Raw genomic sequence first — 26,861 nt, forward strand, 5'->3', positions numbered from 1 at the left:
CTCCAAATCATTTATATATATCACAAACAACAGTGGTCCCAGCACGGATCTCTGTGGAACACTACTGGTCACAGGTCTCCCTTCCACTACTACTCTCTGTCTCCTGTTGACCAGCCAGTTCTCTATCCATCTAGCTAGAACACCCTGTACCCCATGGGACTTCATTTTCTCCATCAGTCTACCATGGGGAACCTTATCAAATGCCTTACTAAAGTCCATGTATATGACATTTACAACCCTTCCCCCATCAATCAACTTTGTCACCTCCTCAAAGAATTATGAGGTTTTAAGACACAACCTTCCCCACACAAAACCATGCTGCCCATCACTAATAAGCCCCTTTTCTTCCAAATAGGGAATAGATCCTACCCCACAGTATCTTCTCCAGCAGCTTCCCTACCACTGATGTCAGGCTCACCGGTCTATAATTATCTGGAGTGTCTCTGCTACCCTTCTTAAACAAGGGGACTACATTAGCAATTCTCCAGTCCTCCGGGACATCACCCGTGTTCAAGAATGCTGCAAAGATATCTGTTAAAGCCCCAGCCATTTCCTCTGTCACTTCCGTCAGTAACCTGGAGTAGATCCCATCTGGATCTGGGGACTTATCTATCTTAATGCCTTTTAGAATACCCAAAACTTCCTCCCTCCTTATTCCAACTTGATCTAGAGTACTCAAAGATCTATCCCTAATCTCAGCATCCGTCATGTCCTTCTCCTCGGTGAATACCAATGCAAAGTACTCATTAAGAATCTCACCCATTTTCTCTGACTCAACAAATAACTTTCCTCCTTTGTCTTTGAGTTACCCTTTTGCTCCTCATACATGAAAAAAAGGCTTTGGGATTTTCCTTAACTCTGTTTGCTAAAGATATTTCATGTCCCTTTTTAGTCCTCTTTATTCCTCATTTCAGATTGGTCCTACATTCCTGACATTGCTTTGTCTGTCTTCAGTAGACTAGCTAAAAATCACATAACACCAGGTTATAGTCCAACAGGTTTATTTGGAAGCACTAGCTTTCAGAGTGCTGCCACTTCATCTGGTGATTCATCAATCACCTGGTGTTATGTGATGTTTAACTTTCTATACCCCAGTCCAACATCAGTGTCTCCAATTCAGTAGCATCCTTTTTTCTCTTAGCTAGTCTCACAATTTCACCTGTTATCCATGGTTCCCTAACCTTGCCATTTCGATCCCTCATTTTCACAGGAACATACCTCTCCTGAACTTTAATCAACCTCTCTTTAAAAGCCTCCCACATATTGAATGTGGGTTTACTTTCAAACAGCTGCTGCAAATCTACATTTCCCAGCTTCTGCTGAATTTTGGTATAGTTGGCCTTCCCGCAGTTTAGCACTCTTTCTTTAGGACCACTGTCATCTTTGTCCATGAATATTCTAGAACTTACGGAATTGTGATCACTATTCCCAAAGTGATCCCCTACTGAAACATCAACCACCTGGCCGGGCTCATTTCCCAACACTAGTTCCAGTATGGCCTCTTCCCGAGTTGGACTACTTACATACTGCTCTAGAAAGCCTTCCACAATGATCCTTACGAATTCTGCTCCATCTAAGTGATATCAATATTGGGAAAATTAAAATTTCCTATCACCACCACCCTGTTGCTCCTTATCTTTCCATCATCTGTTTACATATTTGCACCTCTATATCCCATTCGCTGTTGGAGGCCTGTTGCATAGCCTCAACATTGTTATTTCACCCTTCCTATTTCTGAGCTCTGCCATATTGCCTCACTGCTTGAGTCTTCCATAATGCCCTCCTTCAGGTCAGTTGTGATATTTTCTTTGACCAGTATTGCAATTCCTCCACCCCTTCTACATCCCACTCTATCCCACTTGAAGCATTTATATCCTGGGATGTTTAGCTGCCAATCATGCCCTTCCCTCAACCAAGTCCCAGTAATAGCAATAATATCAAGTTCCCAGGTACTAATCCAAGCCCTAAATTCATCCGCCTTACATTACTATACTTCTTGCATTAAAACAAATGCACCTCGGACCACAAGTCCTTTTGCATTCATCATCTGCTGCCTGCTTTCTCTTCCCCTTAGTCATGCTGACTTCATTATCTAGTTCCTTACAGGCTTTAGTTACTGCTTTCTTACTGTCCTCTAATCTCGTTTGGTTCCTAACCCCCTATCACATTAGTTTAAATCCTCCCCAACAATGTTAGCAAAAATGGCCCACATGGGCATTAGTACTAGACATTGGTTCTCGTCTGGCCAAGGTGGAGATCATTCAATTTGTAATAGTCGCATCCATTCCAGAACCAATCCCCAATGTACCAAACATCTGAACCCCTCCGTCCTGCGCTATCCCTCAAGCCCTGCATTCATCCTGGATAAAAGCAAATTAGTGCGGATGCTGAAATCTGAAACCAAAAAAGTGAAAATGCTGGAAAATCTTAGCAAGTCTGGCAGCATCTGTAAGCATCTGTAAGCTTATTCTATCATTCTGACTCTGACTAGCACGTGGCACTGGTAGCAATCCTGAGATTACTACCTCTGAGATCCTACTTTTTATACTTTGCTCCAAACTCCCTAAATTCTGCTTGTAAGATCTCACCCCATTTTTTCCCTATATCGTTTGTGCCAATATGTACCACGACAACTGGCTGTTCACCTTCCCCCTTAAGAATGTTCTGCAGCCGATTTGAGACATCCTGACCTGTGCACTTGGGAGGCAACTACAATTCGGGAGTCTCGTTTTCAACCACAGAACTGCCTATCTACTCCCCTTACGACTGAATCCCCTATGACTATAGCTCTTGCAATCTTTTTCCTGCCCTTCTGAACAGCAGAGCTAGCCACAGTGCCATGAACCTGGCTACTGCTGCCTTCCCCTGGTGAGCCATCTCCCCAGTAGTATCCAAAATGGTATATCTGTTTTGGAGGGAGATGACCACAAGGGACATCTGCACTGCCTTCCTGCTCCTTCTTTGCCTTTTAGTCACCCATTCCCTTTGTCCCTCAGCAATCCTAATCTGTGGTGTGACCAATTCACTAAACATGATATCCACGATCCCCTCAGCATCACGTATGCTCCAAAATGAGTCCATCCGCAGCTCCAGAGCCGTCATGTGGTCTAACAAGAGCTGCAGCTGGAAACACTTTCTACATGCGAAGGAGCCAAGGACATCAGCTGTGTCCCTGAGCTCCCACATTGAGCAAGACGAGTACAACACGGGTCTGGGATCTCCTGCCATTTTTTACCTTAAATTTAACTTTAGACTTAGCTTAGGTAAACAAAAAGGGGAAGTTTTCACCAAATCACTCGATAAAACAATAAAAAAGGGAAATAGATAAACCTTACCTGATCAACTCACCAGAGTCCTTCTTTTTGGTTAGAGGAGGAGGGCAGGTGGGAAAGACTACATGTGTGGTGTCTCTGGTTCAGCCGCTATCCAAATAAAATGGATTCACTTACCTTCCCAGCAGCCCTCTGGTCCTCACTCTCACCTCTCAACAAATGGAGGCCCCGAAGCCCAAGTTAAGTTTTTAAAATGATTTCACTCACCTTCCCAGCAGCACTTGTTCCTAATGAAGGGCTTGTGCCCAAAACATCGATTTTCCTGAGCCTTGGATGCTGCCTGACTTGCTGTCCTTTTCCAGCATCACACTCTCGACTTCAGCTCAAACCTCCAACCCTGGCAACATCCTTGTAAATCTTTCCTGAACCCTTTCAAGTTTCACAACATCTTTCCGATAGGAAGGAGACCAGAATAGCTTGCAGTTTTCCAATAGTGGCCTAAACAATGTCCTGTATAACAGCAACATGATCTCCCAACTCTTATATTCAATGTCTGGATTAGTGGCGCTGGAAGAGCACAGCAGTTCAGGCAGCATCCAAGGAGCAGCGAAATCGACGTTTCGGGCAAAAGCCCTTTCCTGATGAAGGGCTTTTGCCTGAAACGTCGATTTCGCTGCTCCTTGGATCCTGCCAGAACTGCTGTGCTCTTCCAGCACCACTAATCCAGAATCTGGTTTCCAGCATCTGCAGTCATTGTTTTTACCTCTTATATTCAATGTACTGACCAATAAAAGCAACCATACCAAATGCCGCCTTCATTATCCTATCTATCTGTGACTCCATTTTCAAGCAACTATGAACCTGCACTCCAAGGTTGCTTTGTTCATCAACACTCCCCAGGACCTTACCATTAAGTCCTGCCCTGATTTGCCTTTCCAAATGCAGTACCTCACATTTGTCTAAATTAAACTCCAACAGCTACTCCGCTGCCTTTTGGCCCGTGTGGTCAAGATTCTGTTATTTCTGAAGTAACCATCTTCGCTGTTCACTCCACCTCCAAATTTGGTGTAATCTGCAAACTTACTAACCATACCATCTATGTTCACATCCACATCATTTATAAAAATGTCAAAAAGCAGTGGACCCTGAGCCGATCCTTGTGGCACACTGCTTGTCACAGGCCTTCAGTCTGAAAAGCAACCATCACCATTTGTCTTCTACCTTTGAGGTAGTTCTGTATTCAAATAGCTTGTTCTCCTTCTATTCTGTGTGAACTAACCTTGCTAACACATCTATCATGGGAAAACTTGTTGAATATTTTGCTGCAGTCCATATAGATCGAGTCCACCATTCTGCCCTCATCAATCCTCTTCATTACTTCTTCAAAAAACTCAATTAAATTTGTGAGACACGATTTCCCATGCATGGGCGGCACGGTGGCACAGTGGTTAGCACTGCTGTCTCACAGCACCAGAGACCCGGGTTCAATTCCCGACTCAGGCGACTGACTGTGTGGAGTTTGCATGTTCTCCCCGTGTCTGCGTGGGTTTCCTCCGGGTGCTCCGGTTTCCTCCCACTGTCCAAAGATGTGCGGGTCAGGTGAATTGGCCATGCTAAATTGCCCGTAGTGTTAGGTAAGGGGTAAATGTAGGGGTATGGGTGGGTTGCGCTTCGGCGGGTCGGTGTGGACTTGTTGGGCCGAAGGGCCTGTTTCCACACTGTAAGTCTAATCTAATCTAAAGCCATGTTGATTATTCCTAATCAGTCCTTGCCTTTCCAGATACATGTAGATCCTGTCCCTTAGGGTTCCCACTAACAATTTGCCCAACATCGATGTTAGGCTGGCTGGTTTATAAGATTCCTGGTTTTTCCTTACCACCTTTCTTAAATAGTGGCACCACATTAATTAATCTCCAGTCTTCCACTACCTCACCTGTAACATTCCATGATATAAATATCTCAGCAAGGGGCCCATTTATCACTTTCCTGGCTTCCCACAGAGTTCTAGGATATACTGTACCTGATCAGGTCCCGGGATTTATCTGCGTTTACATCAATGTGCACAACTTGGAATTGCATTTGTCAACTGTCAAAAAGGATGGGATTTGTTGAATATAGCCATGATCATATCGGCCATGTATGAAGCCATTTAGTTCAATGTATTTGTCAGTTATTTTAAAGGTTTCCAAGTAGTCTCACCCCCTTGTCCTTTTCCCAGAGCCCTGCCCGCTTCCCTCGAAGCATTTATCCAATTATATTTTCAAAGTTATTGTGTAATTTGTTTCCACCGCCCCTTCGGCAGTGCATTCCAGACCAGAACAGTTTATGTCACAGAAGAGTCCAGTTTGGGGACACGATTGGCAGCAGCTTATTTTGTTTCAAATTTCCATTGCTCGCTGAAGCCAGAATATTTGTTGTAAGTTTGGGAAGGAAGGAGGGTAGAAAAGTTTCTTTTTTCATAGAATTTGGTAAAGTACAACATTGCACCGTCTCAGTTTGGCGTTGGCTCAGAGGCCATCAGGGTAAGCAGGAACACTGAGTTCTAGCAGGATACTAGCAGAGGGATCATCAAGAGTAAGGCAGGGCTGGTCAGAGCAGTTCGCAAAGCGTTTCGTTTTGCCAGTTTTTATCTTCTTCCCCTTGCCCGTCTTAATGTGCAGTTTTATAAATGCGTCTCCTCCAGAACACCATGTCAAATCCGAGTAACTTCCTACTGCTCCCCATACCGGAGATCCCGATGCTCGACTACTTGCATAACCGAAACGTGAAGATCGTGGTCCTGGGAGCAAGGAGAGTTGGCAAGACTGGTAAGAAAAAGAAGGGGGTGTTTTGGGGGCCGGGGAGCGGTTGCAATCGAAGAGCTTGGTCTAAAAAGGTTAAGCCTCTATCCCAATTTCATGTCTGTACTCAGCAACGCAGTAATAGCTCATTTCAATACTTTCCAATATCACGGATCGTGGACTGTTGATTGACCAAGGCAGTGACCCTTGCTGGAAACAAGAGCAACTGTTTGCGCTGATACCTGTTCTGTCCTGATATCGCAACAGTAATCGCTGACCACACAGGTTAAATCGCTACCCTTCACAGTTTGAACTGTGATTATTCTCCAGTTTGCAAAATCCCTTAAGCTGCTGTTACCTCAGACACTCCCCCTAACTAAACTGCCAAAGTCCCTGAATGTAAAGTTGAATCTCCCGAAACACCCTTCTCAATAACTCATGTGCTAAAATTACAAGCCCTCAAGAGGATGGATATTATACCTTATATAATCATGGAAACTTTAAAACTTTTATTTCCGTTTTGTTTAAAAAACTGTTTTCTTAGATTTAGACAAATTTATTAGTGGTGACAGTGGGAGAAGATCCATGTTTAACAGTTAATTTGATGGAAACATAAACTTGATGTTAAATGATCAAATTAAAAATAGAGGAATTTACATTCCTATTAAAAGTTATGTTTTCACCAGAACAAAGAAATTGGACTTTCAGCTTGCTAAGGAATGACTATGAATTCCAAGTCAGTAGTAGATTTGTGATGTTTAATATGAACCTCCTTTTCAATTGCTGCAGCAGTTTGGGAAGTGCAGGTAAACTAGAGATTTGTAAATTGGCTAAATATTTCAGATATGAAAAATTAATAACAAAAAGTGAATGACAGCTTTAGTTTTCTCTTTTTGAGATTGTTTTACATCTGTGGCAAATGGTGAAACCAGAAGTGATGGTTTAAATATGGCATATGTTGCTAGGAGCTAGGAATATTGATCTCTTGGCAAGGTGAGTTGGAAGAGATACCATTCTAGATATTGGAGAGTCTGCACGAAGATCAGCATTTAGATTCATGCTCCATTATCCATATTCCACATTGATAGTTCATGACCCTGTACTTACTAGAAGCGAGACATTAATCACAAAATACCCCCATTTACACTCCCTTGTCCATCTCTTGTCACCTGTATCCATTCTGTTTTTTTTGCTTTCCATTCGTATTAAGCTGCCCACTTCTGGGATCTGTATATTCCCATACCGTTTCCTACAGATTTCGCACCTACCAATGTTGAGTGCTCTGCAGTTTCCTTTACTGATTTGTAACTTTTCACAGAAGTAAAAACTTCCATTTGAACACTGATTTGGATTATAGATATTTAGTTTTCAAAATAATTTAAATGATTTGGAGATGCCAGTGTTGGACTGGGGTGTACAAAGTTAAAAATCACACAACACCAGGTTATAGTCCAACAGGTTTAATTGAAAGCACTAGCTTTCAGAGCGCCGCTCCTTCATCAGGACAACCACCTGATGAAACAGCAGCACTCCAAAAGGTAGTGCTTCCAATTAAACCTGTTGGACTATAACCTGGTGTTGTGTGATTTTTAACAAAATAATTTAAAGCATTCATATTATATTCAATCATTTGCCAAGCACACAGAGTCATAGAGATGTACAGCATGGAAACAAGCCCTTTGGTCCAACTCGTCCATGCCGACCAGGTAACCCAACCCAATCTAGTCTCACCTGCCAGCACCTGGTCCATATCCCTCTAAACCCTTCCTATTCATATACCCATCCAGATGCCATTTAATGTTGCAATTGTACCAGCCTCCATCACTTCCTCTGGTAGCTCATTCCATACCCGTACCACCTTCTGCGTGTAAACGTTGGCCCTTAGGTCTCTTTTATATCTTTCCCCTCTCACCTTAAACCTATGCCTTCCAGTTCTGGACTCCCCTACCCCAGAGAAAAGACTTTGTCTATTTATCCTATATATGCCCTTCATGATTTTATAACCTCTATAAGGTCACCCCTCAGCCTCCGACGCTGCAGGGAAAACAGCCCCAGCCTATTCAACCCCTCCCTGTAGCTCAAATCCTCCAACCCTAGCAACATCCTTGTAAATCTTTTCTATCAAAACATATCAATTTTTCTTAGTCTTCCATATCATCCATGAAAGACAGATGAGATTTTCTGATGCTTTCTTATTGTCTATGAGCCTGGCTATTTTATTTTGTTCACCATTGCTTCCTCCTTCAGGAACAAATCAACAATCTTATTTTATAAATCATGTCACATGTCATATTGAACATACACCATCTTATATTTGCACATAGAATGCAATGAAAGTGACTTCATAGTAACGTGTTAAGACACTTTTAGTTATTAGAGGCACTTACAGTTAATACTGTATAGTTGTAAGTTATACTTACTTCACATTTAAGATAATTGTTTACTGCAATTACTTAGCTCTGTGATTCAAGGCATAAGTTTCTGGTCAAAGTTCTGGGAATGGATCCAGACAAAACAGGATTGAAGAGTGGATATGAAAAGTGGCACCAAAAGCACATCAGGGAGCACTGAAACATAGTTACAACAGGATAACTGAGGGGTACTAAATGGTAAGCCATAATATCCAAGTAAGACATCAAATACATCACAGAGTACATCAAAAGTGGGAAGTCAAACTTTTAGTACAAATCGGTAACAAAATAGTTTTAGGCACTACAGGCTCCAAAAAACAAAGCATATTACTGAGCCACATAAGGTAGTAGAAAGTGAGATCTACAGATGCTGGAGATCAGTGTCAAGTGTGTGGTGCTGGACAAGCATAGCATGGCAGGTAGCATCTGAGGTGCAGGAGAATGGACATTATGCGCATTATCCTTCATCAGGAATGAGGCTTGTGGGGGGCTGAGAGAAAAATGGGAGGGGGTGGGGATAGAGGGAAGGTAGCTGAGAATGCAATAGGTAGATGAAGGTGAGGGAGCAGGTGATAGGTCAGAGAGGGGAATGGAGTGGATAGATGGGAAAGGTGTTGGACAGGTCAAGAGGGTGGTGCCGAGTTGGAGGCTGGGAACTGGGATTGTGTGGGGGGAGGGAAAATGAAGTAACTATTGAAATCCACATTGATCCTGTGTGGTTGCAGGATCTCAAGGCGGAATATGTCATTCTTCCTCCAGGCGTTGGGTAGTAAGGGTTTGGCGATGGAGGAGGCCCAGGACCCCCACGTCCTTGACGGAGTGAGAGGGGGAGTTGAAGTATTCAGCCACGGGGCAGGGCAGTGTGGTTGGTTGTTGCGGGTGGCCTAGAGATGTTCGCTGAAACGATCCACAAAGAGGGTCCGGTCTCCCCAATGTAGAGGAGACCACATCAGGTACAACGATCCACAAAGAAGCATCCAGTCTCCCCGATGTAGAGGAGACCACATCAGGTGCAATGGATACAGTAAATGACATTGGTGGAGCTACAGGTAAACTTCTGTCGGATGTGGAAGGATCCTTTGGTGCCTTGGATGGAGGTGAGGGGAGTGGTGTGGACACAGGTTTAACACTTCATGCAGTGGCAGGGGAAGGTGCCAGGAGTGTGGTGAGTGCTGGTGGGGTGTGTGGACCTGACAAGGGAGTCGCGAGGGAAGTGGTCTCTCTAGGGGTGGAGAGGGAAATATAGCTATGGTGGTGGGGTCCGTTTGTAGGTGGCGGAAGTGGCAGAGGATGATGTGATGTATGTGGAGTTTGGTGGGGTGGAAGTTGAGGACCAGGTGGGTCTGTCCTTGTTGCGTTGGGAGGGGTGGGGTTCAAGAGTGGTGGTGTGGGACTTGGTGGAGATGTGCTGAAGGGCATTGTAGACCATGTGGGAGGGGAAATTGTGGTCTTGGAAGAAGGATGCTAAATGGGATTTTCTAGGGTACAATTGGTCATCCTGGGAACAGATGCTGCGGAGGCAGAGGAATTGGGAATAAGGGATGGTGCTTTTACAGGAGGTAGGGAACATGGAAGGATCCTTTGGGATCTTGGACGGAGGTGAGGGGAGTGGTGTGTGTGCAGGTTTTGTACTTCTTGCAGTGGCAGGGAAAGGTGCTGGGCATGGGGTGTGGGCTGGTGGGGTTGTGGACCTGACAAGGGAGTCGCTGAATGGTCTCTCTAGAATGCTGATAGGGTGGGGAGGGAATTATACCTCTGATGGTAGAGTCCGTTTGTAGGTGGCAGAAGTGGCAGAGGATAATGCAATGGATGCAGATGTGGAAGGATCCTTTGGGGCCTTGAACACTTCAATACCCCTACCCACTCCATCAAGGACGTACAGATTGTGGGCCTCCTCCATCGCCAAACCCTTACTACCCGATGCCTGGAGGAAGAACACCTCATATTCTGCCTTGGGACCCTGCAACCACACAGGATCAATGTGGATTTTAACAGTTTCCTGAATTCCCCTCCCCCTACATTATCGCAGTCTCCATTCTCCAACCCGGCACCGCCATCTTGACTTGTCGATCACCTTTCCTGTCTATCTGCTCCAGCTTCCTCTCTGACTGATCACCTTCTTCCTCACCTTCATCTACCTATTGCATTCTCGGCTATCTTCCCTCTATCCCCACACCCCCTCCCATTTATCTCTCAGCTCCCTGGCATACAAGACTCATTCCTGATGAAGAGCTTATGTCTGAAACGTCAATTCTCCTGCACCTTGGATGCTGCCTGACCTGCTGTGCTTTTCCAGCACCACACTCTCAACATAGCCACATGTGATATAGGACAGAGAAAATAGCTTTATCACTCAAGGAGGCATGAAGGAAAAAAGCAGTGTGGACAGACAGATTTAAGAGTGGATTTCTAGAGTTTAGGGCCCAGGAAGGTGAATGCACATACACCAGTGTGCAGCAACTGAAACTTAGAATTCTCAGGACATCCAAACTGAAGAAATACAAACAGTTGGGCAGTAGTGGGGCTGGAGTGAATTTCAGAAATGAGACTATGGGGGAATGTGAATATAAGGATAAAAAATTTTAAAATTGAGTTATTGCTTAACTAGGATCTGGTGCACTTTAAGACATGGATAGCAGAGTTTGGACAACTTCAAGATTATAGAAGATAGAATGTGGGAGGCTGGCCAGGAATGTGTTGGAGTAGTTATGTCTAGGGGTAACAAAGGGTTGAATGAAGGTTTTGACAGTGGGTGATTTAAAGCAGAATGGTAGGAATTGAGGTCTTATTAATGGTGTGGATATGTGGACCAGGTAGATCCCAAAATGTAACTTGTGAATGTTGAGCAGAAAAGCTTATATTTTCATGGTTAAAACAGAAAATGCTGGATAAACTAGGCAGATCTGATAGCATCTTTGGAGAAAGAATGAATATTTTGAGTTCAATGTGACTCTTCTTTGGACCATCCATAGGAATTTTCTTTTGCTTTGAGATTTTTAATAAAGTTTATGACAATTTCACATTTTTCTAAATTTCTTGCAGCCTTGATTGTACGGTTTCTCACAAAACGGTTCATCGGAGATTATGAGCCAAACACAGGTATGTGCTACATCACTTGTTTTTCTATTTGTCAATTTTTTTTCCATAGATACTGAATCATATTCTTTGAATTTCAGGAGCTCTATACTCCAGATCAATTAGCATTGATGGTGATCAAATTTCATTGCAAGTGCAAGACACTCCCTGTATTAATCAGGTAAAATCCATTTGTCTTTTTTCTCCATTTTTTGTGAATTCTGCTCTCATTAAGGTGTGGGTTATTATTACTGAAAATGCAACATTTTCCATTTAGTCATGCATTTACAGCATTTACAAATGCATCAAGATAAGACACAGATTATGACTCTCTCCAGTACACCCCAATTAAGTCCCTCAGCACCAACTGGATAAAAGAAACCCTATATTCAGCTGTCTTTATTTTTTTTAGTGACAGGATGTCTGACCCTCCTGTTCTTTTCTCCTTTTTCATTTTTTTGTTTGTTTTTTTGCCCCACACTACCGCCAGACAACGGTAATGCTTATTTTTCCCCAACACTCGTGTGTGTGCAGTGTTGGACAGTGAAAAACAACAAGTGTGCAAATCTTTATTTCCATCCCACCACCAGGAAGAAAGGAAACATCCGAGTTGCCAGTGAGTCAGCTGTTTTTAATATGTTAAATCAATGGCCTTCATTAATGAGAGTCCTACTTTCTGATGAATTGAGACAATTTATAGACCCATATCTGTTAGATTGAAATCACTTAAGTTCCATTTAAATTGACACCCCCATTGCAAATGTCTATTTCCGTCATCCAGATTGAGAATATTCATATCTGGTTTAATGTAAACAACGTCAGGAAATATGAGATGCATTGAAACAACAATGAAAGAAAAGTGTGGTTTTTTTTCTCCGAGCCTTAGTCTTTCAAACAAAGTTCTTTCATTTGGGGAAAAGTGTACATAATATTCATTTAAAGATGGCATCTCACCTTTAGAAAAATGTAAAGAATATCAAACAAGTTCAAAGTATAATTCTGTTAGAAACCATTTTCCCTCTACTTTTAAAGTAAAAATTTTCAATCAACTTGCTGAAGGATTTCATCATCTGAGGAAATTCCTTGGTATCACAGGACTCTTGACTCTTGGTGAAAATTTAAAGGTGTGGCATCGTTCCCACTGTGACAGGCGGCTCTGTTCAGATGAGCGTTAAGTAGCTTAGGTTGAGACTTCCACCTCCAAGGTGGTCATAGCAACAGCGTTGGGAGTCAGGTTACGGAGTCAGACTGGAGGAGGCCTGAATGTAGGACTAGTAGATTACAAACTAGGCTTTTTGCCATAGTGGGAAAAGTTGCAGAGCAGGAAAGTAGGAATAATGCATGACCCCTTTCCTGCAACCAATGACTTATCCCTAACTCCACTGTAATTTTACAGAGCACAGGGTTAGTGTTACAGACCCACCCACTCACCTCCAACTCAAGCCATTGTGGCCAGTGATCAGTTAAGGGCCCCCCATCCTCTACATGTCAATCTACCCAGGAAAGCATAAAATGCAGCCCCATATGTCTTAGTTAGAAATAGATTCCAAATAAAATTCCCTTTCCTTAGGTAGGACGACGTGTTTGACTTCAAACTCCATCTAGCACCCTGTGTTAGATCAGTTGTCACTGGAGAGCAGTTGGTGGAGGTCTCCTGATTATCGTTTGGGTGTGTGCCTAATATTATCTCATTAATCTGACATTGTGACGCTATTGAAATAAAACCCACAAATCATCAATCTGTGTGCAGAGGTTGTTGAATGCTGTAACCATTCAAGGGTGGAGGACTGTTGGGATGGTGGATTGGTGAAAGTTTTAAATATATAGCAGATTTGTTGAAGATTCAATACTTCCTCTTCTTTCCAACAAAATTCCTGAATAATATGACTAACGCTTTCTCTTAAAGAATTAATAAAGCTAAGTTCAGTTTATTCTGTCAGTTGAAGCTAAAGGTTAAATTGCGGCTTGTAACATAAACCATTTAGTCTTGTATGGGGCCTTTTCTATTATTAGTCAGTTTTTTGGAAGTGATGATGACATTATAGCTGCTGACTGTGAAAATGCTCCCTATCTTTCACATATGGTAATCGCTGCAAGTATGCTGATGACTCATGCTGATCTACTGCAGCCTTTACTGAATGTGTTTACCAGGAATCCTTGCATCTAGTGCTTCAAGGAATAGATAAATTGTTAAGTAAATCTAAATTGTTAACAAGAATCACCAAAACTGCATCAAAATGAGATCAAAAATGTTGGGGGAATAAACCTAAATGTTATTATTAATTGTCTTGTGAAGTAAATTTTAGAATGTTATAGTAAGAGTTATAACAACAAGGTTGAATTTATCCCATTTTCTTAATGGAGACTACAGCAGGACCAAATATCCATACAGCACCGTCAGTGAATCTTTCTCAATAGCTTCTTTCAGTCTCTCAATCCTCTGAGGTATCTGTGCTTTTCTATTGCTGGCCTGTTGTGCATTCCAAATTACAATTGTTCCACTGTGATGGTCATGTTTCACTTACCGAGGCCTTAAATGTTGCAAAATATTCCTTAAAACCTTACCATCTAACTGTCCTCCTCTTTAAGGCATTTCTTGAAATCTACTTCTTTGACCAAGAATTTTGTTATCTGCTCTTGAATATCCTTATTTGGCTTGGGATCACATTTTGCTTGATCACTCTATATGAAGCTACATTTACAGGCACTGTATGCATGCAAGCTATTTTTCTTATTATCATATTGCAACCATTACAGTCAATGGCTTCTCTACTGCATGGAGATAGTAAATACTTCTATGAAATTATAACCAGGTTTGCATTTAGCACTTCACGCTTGCAATAAAAGGAAATGCAATAGTCTCAAAGTCTCCATTAATACTTCACACAGCATCATATAATTGTTGCAGTGTTCAATGAGGCCGTTTGCCTCATTGTGTCTGCATCGACTCTGCTCCTGCGCCCCGGCCGACCCATTGTCTCAGCCTGCTCCTGCCGCCCCGGCCGACCCATTGTCTCAGCCTGCTCCTGCCGCCCCGGCCGACCCATTGTCTCAGCCTGCTCCTGCCGCCCCGGCCGACCCATTGTCTCAGCCTGCTCCTGCCAACCTGCCTGCCCCGGCCGACCCATTGTCTCAGCCTGCTCCTGCCAACCTGCCTGCCCCGGCCGACCCATTGTCTCAGCCTGCTCCTGCCCCACCGAACTCATCTCCCAATACCTCGACACGGTCCTGTCCCCTTTAGTCCAAGAACTCCCCACCTACGTTCGGGACACCACCCACGCCCTCCACCTCCTCCAGGATTTTCGCTTCCCCGGTCCCCAACGCCTTATTTTCACTATGGACATCCAGTCCCTGTACACCTCCATCCCCCATCACGAAGGACTCAAAGCCCTCCGCTTCTTCCTTTCCCGCCGCACCAACCAGTACCCTTCCACTGACACCCTCCTTCGACTGACTGAACTGGTCCTCACCCTGAATAACTTCTCATTTCAATCCTCCCACTTCCTCCAAACTAAAGGAGTTGCCATGGGCACCCGCATGGGCCCCAGCTATGCCTGCCTCTTCGTAGGATATGTGGAACAGTCCATCTTCCGCAACTACACTGGCACCACCCCCCACCTTTTCCTCCGCTACATCGATGACTGTATCGGCGCTGCCTCGTGCTCCCACGAGGAGGTTGAACAGTTCATCAACTTTACTAACACCTTCCATCCCGACCTGAAATTCACCTGGACTGTCTCAGACACCTCCCTCCCCTTCCTAGACCTTTCCATTTCTATCTCGGGCGACCGACTCAACACAGACATCTATTATAAACCGACTGACTCCCACAGCTACCTGGACTACACCTCCTCCCACCCTGCCCCCTGTAAAAACGCCATCCCATATTCCCAATTCCTTCGTCTCCGCCGCATCTGCTCCCAGGAGGACCAATTCCAACACCGCACAGCCCAGATGGCCTCCTTCTTCAAGGACCGCAGATTCCCCCCAGACGTGATCGACGATGCCCTCCACCGCATCTCCTCCACTTCCCGCTCCTCCGCCCTTGAGCCCCGCTCCTCCAACCGCCACCAAGACAGAACCCCACTGGTTCTCACCTACCACCCCACCAACCTGCGCATACAACGTATTATCCGCCGCCATTTCCGCCACCTCCAAACGGACCCCACCACCAAGGATATATTTCCCTCCCCTCCCCTATCAGCGTTCCGCAAGGACCACTCCCTTCGTGACTCCCTTGTCAGATCCACACCCCCCACCAACCCAACCTCCACCCCCGGCACCTTCCCCTGCAACCGCAGGAAATGTAAAACTTGCGCCCACACCTCCACACTCACTTCCCTCCAAGGCCCCAAGGGATCCTTCCATATCCGTCACAAGTTCACCTGTACCTCCACACACATCATCTATTGCATCCGCTGCACCCGATGTGGCCTCCTCTATATTGGTGAGACAGGCCGCTTACTTGCGGAACGCTTCAGAGAACACCTCTGGGCCGCCCGAACCAACCAACCCAATCACCCCGTGGCTCAACACTTTAACTCCCCCTCCCACTCCACCGAGGACATGCAGGTCCTTGGACTCCTCCACCGCAGAACACAACTACACGACGGCTGGAGGAGGAGCGCCTCATCTTCCGCCTGGGAACCCTCCAACCACAAGGTATGAATTCAGATTTCTCCAGCTTCCTCATTTCCCCTCCCCCCACCTTGTCTCAGTCGGTTCCCTCAACTCAGCACCGCCCTCCTAACCTGCAATCCTCTTCCTGACCTCTCCGTCCCCACCCCACTCCGGCCTATCACCCTCACCTTGACCTCCTTCCACCTATCCCACCTCCATCGCCCCTCCCCCTAGTCCCTCCTCCCTACCTTTTATCTCAGCCTGCTTGGCTCTCTCTCTCTTATTCCTGATGAAGGGCTTATGCTCGAAACGTCGAATTCTCTATTCCTGAGATGCTGCCTAACCTGCTGTGCTTTGACCAGCAACACATTTGCAGCTGTGATCTCCAGCATCTGCAGACCTCATTTTTTACTCGAATATTTTAACTTAATGCCATTCTCATCCTTTTTATCCTGTAACTATGCTTATTGCTCCTATTTAAATCATAATTCAATGCTCTCTTGAATGCCTCAATTGAACTTGCCTCCACCACATTCTAGGCAATGCATTTCAGATCCAAACTATTCAGTATTGGAAAGTTTTTTTCTCACCTCACACATTTTAAAACTGCCCTCTGTTTCTCGCTCCTTTAATAAGTCGAACAGTTTCTCCCTACCTACTCTGTCTGTACCCTTTTGTGATTTGGAAAGCTTCAATCAAATCTCCCCTCAGCCTTTTTACTCGCTAAAAAAAGTAGGTCCAACCTCTCCAATCTATCATAAGTTTCTTATCCCTGGAACTACTTTTATAATTTGCATTCTATTGCATTCGTATCCTTCCTGCACAAAATTGTACACAACCTTCCAGCTGAGGTCTAACCAGGAAGGAGTAAGTGAGGATTGTAGATGCTGGAGATCAGAGTCAAGCATGTGGTGCTGGAAAAGCACAGCAAGTCAGGCAGCATCTGAGGAGCAGGAGAATCGGTGTTTCAAGCATCAGCCCTTCATAAGGACTTATATAAGTTCATCCCTGCTCATAAGCGCTATGTCTCTATTCATGAAGCTAGAAAGTGTGCAATTTATTAATGTCTCACTTTACTGATCCTGCCAACTTTAATGATTTTTGCACACATACATCAGCTTTCACTGCTCCTGCACACCCTTTAGAATAGTATATTTTGTTTTATACTGTGACTCTATGCTCTCTGTACCAAAGTGTGCCATCTCTCATCTGCCACCTGTCTGCCCACTCCACCAACTTGATAATGTCGTTTAAAAGACAATACAGTTCTCCTCACTTCTATTGCATATTATCTAGTTAAGACAACTAGTGACTGTGTTTCTAAGGAATTAATGAAACCACTTCTGACTTACTGATAGACTGCTTGCAAGTAAAGCCTTGAGCAATGAAATAATAAAGTCCCTCCAGCCCCGACAGGCAGGTGTAGATTATATTGTCATCAGGCTTTCACATCAAAACAAAGAAATATGTACCACATCCCAGTGGCTATGGTTCTCATTTTTAAAATCTGGCAGATCATCTCTAGTGATATATTGTACATTTATATATGAATTCTGAAATTGTTTGTCTTGAATCTGAGCAGATGCTGTTTCTTCACAGCACCATCTCAGAATTATTTGACCTGTCACATCTGTGTCAATTCTCTGCAAGAATGAATTCATCTAGTCCCACTCTACCATCTACTCACTATAGCTCTGCAATATTTTCTTTTATGATACTTACCCAATTCTCTTTTAATTGAATCTGTCTTGATTACATTCTCAGGTAGTGCATTCCAGCCCCTAACCACTCATTGCTTTAAGAGCCACTCTCAGCTTATCATTCACCATAAATCAATATCCTCCGGTGCTTGATATTGTTGTTGGGAACAATTTCTCCTAATTGCTTCTTTTAGATTCCTTGAGATTTTTATACACCTATGCCAAATCTTCTCTTAATTTTCTCTCCTCCAAAGAGATTATCCAATCTATTCAAGTTCCTCATTTCTGAGTTTTTTCTCTGCATTCATTCTCATAGTGTGCTCATTATCGTGCTTCCTATATTGTAGTGAAATTTGAAGTGAAGTTGTAAGTTCCTGACATGTTTGATTACAGTAGAACTGATTTAAAGAATACTCCAGCAGTCATTGCCAGCCTTATCTGTTGAAGCTCAAGCATGAAGGATGGCCAATGGAATTTATCAAAACACCCCTGACAAAAATGCAGAATCACCATAGTCCAGCTTTTCATTAGAGAGAAATGACTGGGTTGTGAGTTTAACATGTGGGTTATGTGCCTCAGGCAAGGGGCAAGGTGGAGAAGGCAGGACCTCAGCCAGTGCAGGAATTGAACCCACACTGTTGGTGTCATTCTGCATTTCTGAGCTAACCAATTTCCAACAAAGGTAAAGTTGTCATAGTCCAATAAATCATAAGACTGGTCTATCATTAGAAAGAGAGAGATGGTGGTTTTAACCTGAGCCTTGAGTGAGGGGAGAAGTTGAGATGGAGAGACCTTCATGGTAACTTCAGCTGCTGTGGGAATTGAACCCATTCTGTTGACCATTACTCTGCACTACAAACTAGCCATCCAGCCAACTGAATTAACCAATGCCCAGCACCTATGGACCACATACTGCAAAGAGTTGGCATTTTCAAGAGAAAGGGGAAAAATAGCCAAAAGGCTGGCATTACCTCTTGACTTATTCTAGCAATTAATTTTCAATTTCATGCTAGCTTTAATTCTCAGTTACAGATTGTTCAAATTTGTACTTCTTATTCAAATTGGTACCTTGTCTTATGAATGTGTGCTTGTAATCAGTAATTTAGACACCACAGTGCAACTATCCCAGCAGTCTAACCATCACAAACCTATTGTAGTTAATTTGATTATGTAAAACTAAAATATGAGGTTTTATAACTGTAAACTGGAAATTAATAACTGTAAATTTTCAATGAAATCATTCTGTCTCCTCCCATCAGCTGATTGTGCTCTCAGCATCAAAATTGCTTATTTACTAGAGCTTTGATTATATCCTTATTGCAGTCCCCTGAAATTCTATTAATTCTAAAACTGGGGAACTAATAGATTAAAATATTGTATATGCAACAGCTGCCACTTCTGTTATTATTTTGATCATTACAGGTCCTAGGTACATTATAGACGAAGGAGTTTGGTGGCAAATACCTTAAGGTGACAGGTAATCAGGGCAAATATCACAGATCACAAAAGCATATGGTGACAGTCATGAAGAAGATGATTTTGTGAATCATGAATGCATGGCACATTCTTCTTTGCTTACACAGTACCTGATTTTATAGTGGATACCTGATGCTTGATGATATGATACTGTGTGATGGCCTGCTAGTCTACAGCATCATTTAGCAACATGTTATGGTAGTCCAATCAGAGTATTGGTATCAGAGCAATTTGAATCCCAGTATGGTCCATTCGACATTTGATTTTTCTAAATTGGATAATGTGAGTATAATCATGTAGAATTGGGGGTGGGAGGAAACAGTGAAGAGGAAAGATGAAGCATGTACATGTTGCATAATGAGCAGACAATACATCTGTATTGAATAAAATTGAATCTTTGGCAAATGAAAATAATGTAACTTCTCTTGAAGAAGGTTAGGTCTTTCCTTCATCCTATTCATTAAAAGGCCTGGAAATTCATTTGGGCTATTTTTCAAATGCTGAATGGGCACAGAAATTCTTTGAAGGTGCAAGCCAGAGGATTATGAAAAGTACATTCATGTTGCCTGATCTAAATAATTGAAGCAAGCTGCTGACAACTGGCATAGCTTCATAGTAAGTTTGTCCAGGAGAAGTAGAAGATTTCAGACCCAATACATTGCCAACAGTGGCTCTGAAGTAAGTCCCAGGAGTGAGGTCAAAAATAGGACAGCAAGTAGAGAGCCAATAATACCAGTAGAAGTTGACATGAATTCTAAAAGAAAAGCTTAAGCTCTTTCTTTTATAGAAGTCACTTACTAGTCTGGATTTAGTTCTGAAAAGGCCAGTGCAGCCTAACTTCCCCATTACAGGCATATTCAGGATAGTTCTGAAGAAGGGTCTCTGGACCTGAAACATTAACTCTGCAGATGCTGCCACACCTGCTGACTTTTTCCAGCAATTTCTGATTTTCAATTCCACAGTTCTTTGGGTTTTTTCATATTTAAGGTAGTGATGCCTTCTTTGAGCACTACCACTGAGATATGTCCTAGATCATTTTCAGGTTGGAAGTTTATCAGGTATCCATGGGGTCAGTGTAATCTTACTGAAACTGAACTGTTATGGCTCACAATTTCTACATGTGTCAGGGTCAAGTTTCTAACCCAGAAGAGTTTGCTAAAGTTTTGTTTTGCTGGAGGTGTAAGAAGACTGATACTATCTTTCCATAATTGAGCGTGAATTGTATTTTTTCAAGCAGTGGCAAAGGAATAGCACTCATTATTTACTTTACTGATGGCTGCTCACAGTTTTCACCAATGAACTGAGACTTGCTGTCAACTGGTGCAATGTCCTTGACCGAGTATATGTGTCATGTGCAAACAGGGCAAGAAACAGTGTGGAAACAACTTAACAGATTGAAAAATCTTCACTGAGCCATGCAGAATCTAAATGAGAAAATATAAATCAGGAAATATAAATTAGGTTTAAACCATTGTATGAATAAAAACAATGAAAAATTGGATTATGAGTGAGAGATAAGAGACAGGCGAAGAAAGTGTTTTTTTAAAAATGTCCAATGCTGATTACACTCTGAATGAATAAGATTCCACACTTTTAAAATTGTGTTGTTTTACATCAGCTCGAATTTTTATACTGTGTGTAGTAGGTAAAAAGCAGTTAGGTTCTACACTTACATTAATTCCTATACTGTATCTGTTGGTGAGGTACTGCTATGATGCAGTATGTCAAGGAACAAGGTAACCCAGATCCCATGTTGGTATTTAAGAAGTCAGTGTCTGATTTATTTAAAATAATGATGAGCACTGTTAGTATTGTTGTAGAAGGCAGTTAATACCCAAACAGGTTAACATAAATGATCTCAATCCATCAGGATGTAAGGGACTGTGCCTGTGATGGGCTGACTGCTGTTCCAGTTGTTATCCCAGTGTTAAATTCCATGTTGCTAACAGTGTTGCATACTTACAGCCTGATGTCTCTCAAGAGACTATAATGTAACTCAGATATATCATAACTAGCTATTGAGAACCATGTAATCAAAATATTCTGTCAACAAAATCAAAACTCTCTCCTGCTGAAGCATTTGTGAGGGTATCCTTTCCCACATAGCATCAGTAACTTAGATTCATACAAGTAAGAATAACAATTGGCTGGGCATCTACTCAAGGCATGATAGATAGTTCTGATCTATATCAGCTTAACACATACCATACTGATGGCAGTGCAGACTATGTAATATAATGACAAACACAAAATTCAGCCTAAAATATTAAGCAACAATCTGAAAGGAGGTGTAGTCACCTTCTGCAGGGGCTGAAATTTCATTGACATGATACAGAAAATCTAGGGCTCTTGAAACCATGTTAGGCTAGGCCTGTGTTTTCAGGAAAAGAGAGAATTGATTTTTAAAAACATAAAATAACCTTACAAAGAAAATATAATAACTCAATTTCACAATGTTTTGTCTAATCAATTGTTCTGCAATTGTATTCAATACAAAACTGTTCATATTACAAGAGGCACAAATGAATTCAGTATCCAAAGGGTTACATTGGGATTAAAAAATGGAATATTTTATTGAATTCAAAAGCAAGTAAAAAGATGTGTTGTGCAGATTTGATTTGATGTCAGAATTAAAACATGAAGTTTTTAATCAAGAATAATAGAAGCAATGTTTAAATGTTATCTTTGTATTCATGTAACAGGCAGATGGAGATGATTCTAGTAGTCCAGATATTATATCCCGATCACTTCATTGGGCAGATGGTTTTGTTTTTGTCTTTTCACTTACGGACACAGAAAGCTGGAAAGCACTCCGTCCACTCCATCAGCAAATCAGGAAGATTTATCCTAACACCAGACTTCCATTTGTGCTAATAGGAAACAAGGCTGATTTACCGCACGCACGACAAGTGGAAACCAGTGAAGGCATTCAATTGGTGAATGAGATAGGAGGGACTTATTTTGAAGTTTCTGCCAGAGAAAATTATAATGAGGTCTATGATGCATTCCACCAAGTTTGCCAAGAAGTTTGCAAAGTGATTGGAAACAATAATGGGGAGAAGAGAAGAGGTCTGCTTTTAGGCAGGCCAAAATCACCGAATATGCAAGATCTTGGAAGACGGTTAAAACAGGCTCTTTCTTCTAAAGTGAAATCCACTGCTTCTGTATAAAACTCATTTGGATGAGTTTCCAAGTGCTAAGATTGTTTTTCTTTACCTTGAAAATAAATAAGACAAGGTAACTAACACATGAATAGAAATTAGTTTGGCATGTTCCATCTCTATGTACACCTTTTTTTAATTACACATTGAACTTTAACTGCTGTTAAGTAAATACATTTTGCTCCCAGAATATGAGCAATATCATTTACATATGTTGTCATAGTCATGGTACAATTTTCACTCTGTAGAAGCTAAAGTGTCACTAATCTACTGATTATATGATGTTAAGATCATTGACAGCCAAAAACAATTTGAAATTGTGCAAAATTATACATTTTCATCAAAACTATCCTGGGTTTGACTAGGGCAGAGGAGAGCTCCCTTGAATGCTCAGACAGAAAATACATTGCAAATTATAAACTGAATCATACGGTGCAGAAAAATGTATAGTTCTACTCAAATTGCTGCCAAATGTTTAATGGGCCAAAGGACCTTTTTCTGTGAGGTAACTTTCTACGATTCATTTTGTAACTATTTAGCTGATCTTAGGTGGAGCCACAGTCAAGTTTCTACAAGTGGCCTCAGGAGCTCTGTACAAGGACAAGGAAATAACAGCCGTATTCCCCACACCTGAACCTGTTCAAAATACAGTAAATTGGTCCAGAAAAGATTGTTCTTGCCAGAGAAATTGCCCAATAGAAACTGTTTATTCATGTTTCAATTGTGATCAGCCAGTGTTATCAAAATAATAACTATTTGTAAAAATTACAATTTAATCACTCAATGTCATATTCTAGCTAAAACAGGTGCATTTTAAAACCAATATTATAAGAAAAAGTTAGACAGGATATCAATATATTTTTAAATTTAAATACTTTCCTTCATTTTGATTCCAGAATCAAATGCCTTCCAGGATTAGGAAAGCCAAAATGTCTCCTGGTTTTAGCTGCTCATCACAGCATTATGCGTAACATAATAATAGTAGAGTGCTTATTGTTGAAATAGAGGTTTAACTTTGCGTTGTTGTTTTAATATGCAGAAAAAATTTGCTATCCTCTTCAAAAGCTTTGCTATCTTATTTGAATTGGTCCTGAGTGAATTATTTTATTTGTTTTGTTAACACTCACATTAAATATTTATTATGCCAGGCATAATCGGTATACATATTCGAGTGCTGGTATTTTGCAGCAGTAATGATAGTGAAACTGTTAGTGTTCACTAACATTAGTCCTCTGAAAATAATGGTTATTTCTGGAGTTTACACATGTGCAGCTAAACATGAAAATGTGGAAAACGTTGCGTGAAAATTTGAAGTAAATCTCACCACCAGTTTAGATTAGATTACTTACAGTGTGGAAACAGGTCCTTTGGCCCAACAAGTCCACACCGACCCGCAACCCACCAATACCCCTACATTTACCCCTTACCTAATACTACAGGCAATTTAGCATGGCCAATTCACCTGGCCCGCACATCTTTGGACTGTGGGAGGAAACTGGAGCACCCAGAGGAAACCCACGCAGATACGGGGAGAACATGCAAACTCCACAGTCAGTCACCTGAGGCGGGAACTGAACCCGGGTTTCTGGCGCTGTGAGGCAGCAGTGCTAACCACCGTGCCGCCCACAGTTCTTTGTGGTGACTTGATCCCTCATTCGAATAGCTATCCTATTTGTTACCAAAAGATTGATAGTTTTTCAATCTGTTTTAGAGTTCCAATCAACCTCTGTTAGGTTCCCTGCAAATATTAACACAGGGCAGGGAAATTTTAAAAATAATTGCTAAAACATCATGTCAGTTTTCCCAAGGGAGTTGGAGCACTTTACTCAAAAAGCACATTTATTGATGTATGGCAATGGCAATAATGATCTAGTAAGTCAACAAATAGAGAAATCTGTTAATCTATAAACAGAAATTCCATGTGATAACTTCTGAGAGTCTGAATTTGAAAGCTTTGCCTGTTTAGCTGTCATGGTTGAACTTTAATAAATTTTAATTCATAAATATTTTAGTCTTTCAAAGAATAAAATGGAGTATTATAGGGATATTTATTCATTAGCATTGTAGAAAATCCCATAATTAACGTTTCTGAAAGAGAAAAGTATGTGAAATTTTCTCGATCTGTCACAATGTAGTTTTAATTTTGTGTTAACTGGCTTTATAGAGTAACTTCCTGAAACTCTCCTAACCGTATTTTTATTTATTCTCCCAGTCAAGAATTTTTTTCTGTGTTAAATGTAACATTTTTCCTCCTGCTGCTTTAGATTTTCCCATTCTCTCTTTTTTGCACTGAGGCTTCCAGATGTTGTTTTAGTTTAGCTGGTCCAATGTCAATTGTTTTAAAATCTTTTTCTCTCGCCAGTTCCTCTAACTTGATCACCGAGCTACTCCTCCTTCCATGACCCCATCCTGCTCTGTGGCTGTATTGCTCTTGCTATCTCCTCTGCCCTGTGACAATCTTCCGTGCAGAATTTAAACTACTTGCTATTTTCCAAAGTCATCTTCTCACTTCATATTTCCAAGATACTTAGTTTTGAAAATCAGTGAGTAAGTTGTAAGCATCCAGACACTTCTGCTCAATGCTTAAGCAAATAATTGTTTTGCAAATAAATTTCACAATATTCAGTATTTAATCATTATGGTAACTGGTTAATTTTTCTTTGTCAAGTTTGTGATGCAAATGTATAAAATACTATTACGATCTCTCTATGCAATCAAAGTTATTGCCACTGATTTTACATTTCTTCTGGAGTTCATTGTTAGAAGGCATTCTAAACTGCAATTCAAGTAAAAATCACTAAACTAACCCCTTTTTGTGATTCGTCTTAGTTTTAAAATCCCCTCAAAACTTTACTGTGTTAAATCATGTGTACCTGGTGTTTTAGTGCTACACCAAGTTCACAGCTGTTGTTGAACCATCTCACTATTCTTGAACTAATTTTACTTTTGGGAAATAATTTTTTTTTAAATAAAAACAATTATTAAAAGGTCTTTTTTTAAAATGGTGAAACATTGGGAACATTGGTATTCAAGGCCTGAGTGTTTTTGTTTAAAAATCACTGAAAGCTAATCTTCAGGTGCAGCAAGCAATTAGGAATGCAAATTATATATTTCCTTTAAAGTTCAATTTTCTTGCAATAGGAGAAAATAAATTTCTGTAGTAATTGTACAACATACCGGTGAGTCAACAGCAAGATATTATGTACAGTTTTGGTCTCCTTACCAAAGCAAACTTGCCAGCGAGGGAGTGCAACAAAGCTTCATCAAACTGATCTCTGTGGTGACAGCATTGCGCTATGAGAAGAGATAGATGAGAATGGGCCTATAGTCTCTCGAGTTTAGAAGAATGCAAGTGAGCCTACCACCACTTCCTCAAGGACAGCTAGGGACAGGCAGTAAATGCTGTACCTGCCAGAATGGCCCCATCCTCCGAATGAATTAAAAACAATAATGGTAGCATGCAAAATACATAAGTTAAGGGTGTTTGTATCTCATGGTCCTTTTACATTTAACAGACGTAAGAAGAGCTTAAACAAAAGCAGAAATTGCTGGCAACTCAGTAGGTCTGGTAATGTCCGTGAGGAGAAAGCAGAGTTAACATTTTGAGTACAATCATTGATTCTTCATTGGACATCAGACACAAATTGTCAACTCTGCTTTCTCCCCACAGAATAGATTCCCTACAATATGGCAACAGGCCCTTCGCCCCAACAAGTGCACACCAACTCTCTGAAGAGTAACCCACCCAGACCCATTCCCCTACCCCATATTTACTCCTGCTAATGCACCTAACACTATGGGCAATTTGACCTGCACATCGGAAACCCACGCAGACATGGGGAGAATATGCAAACTCCACAAAGACAGGTGCCTGAGGCAGAAATTGAACCTGGGTCCTTGGCACTGTGAGGGAGCAGTGCTAACCACTGTGCTGCACCAGACTGACGTACCTTTTTAAGTTCCACCAGTAATTTTTGGTTTTATTTCAGACCTCCATTATCCACAGTTTTTAATTTTACTTAAGAATGTAAGAGTAGAAACAGGAGTGGCAAATAAGTCCCTAGAACCTGCTCTGACATTTGACATGATCATTGCTGTTTTCACCTTGATCTCAACTCCATTATCCTGCCCAATCCCCATAACTCTTCAACTCATTACTAATAAACATTTTGTCTATGTCCTGGAAACACCACACTATGGGGGAGTGAATTTCACAGATTCACAATCATTTAGAGAAGTAATTTCTGCTCATTATTCTTGGGCTTTAAGAAATAAGGCACTGAGAATGAGGAGGAAAGAATGAAAATTAAGAAAATGCAGGAGCATATCGACAAATACCCTTGCCATAAGATCCATAGTTCAGTGG

The 26,861-nt window shown here is 41.7% G+C and overlaps 1 protein-coding gene across 2 annotated transcripts; it reads left to right on the top strand.

The window, feature by feature from the left end:
- The first annotated feature begins 5,581 nt into the window (after window positions 1-5,581).
- LOC132820153 (ras-like protein family member 11A-like) lies at window positions 5,582-22,592 on the top strand. 2 transcript variants are annotated; one of them, XM_060832102.1, is made up of 5 exons: window positions 5,582-5,688; window positions 5,956-6,079; window positions 11,506-11,562; window positions 11,640-11,719; window positions 22,037-22,592. In XM_060832102.1, the coding sequence occupies exons 2-5, from the start codon at window positions 5,962-5,964 to the stop codon at window positions 22,502-22,504; spliced, it is 723 nt and encodes a 240-aa protein (XP_060688085.1). In that variant the 5' UTR covers window positions 5,582-5,688; window positions 5,956-5,961; the 3' UTR covers window positions 22,505-22,592. The 2 variants fall into 2 exon arrangements, with proteins under 2 accessions (XP_060688085.1, XP_060688084.1); XM_060832101.1 differs by having other exon boundaries at window positions 5,582-6,079.
- Window positions 22,593-26,861: the final 4,269 nt, after the last annotated feature.

This window comes from Hemiscyllium ocellatum, chromosome 11 (assembly GCF_020745735.1).
Source record: "Hemiscyllium ocellatum isolate sHemOce1 chromosome 11, sHemOce1.pat.X.cur, whole genome shotgun sequence".
In the NCBI taxonomy this organism is placed as follows: domain Eukaryota; kingdom Metazoa; phylum Chordata; class Chondrichthyes; order Orectolobiformes; family Hemiscylliidae; genus Hemiscyllium; species Hemiscyllium ocellatum.

What these genes read in the sequence shown, in the direction of transcription:
- LOC132820153 (XM_060832101.1), top strand. Translation starts at nt 5,941, where the DNA reads ATGCGTCTCCTCCAGAACACCATGTCAAATCCGAGTAACTTCCTACTG. An exon ending in AAGGAGAGTTGGCAAGACTG is followed by an intron (nt 6,080 to 11,505) that starts GTAAGAAAAAGA and finishes AATTTCTTGCAG; the next exon opens with CCTTGATTGTACGGTTTCTC. An exon ending in ACACTCCCTGTATTAATCAG is followed by an intron (nt 11,720 to 22,036) that starts GTAAAATCCATT and finishes TTCATGTAACAG; the next exon opens with GCAGATGGAGATGATTCTAG.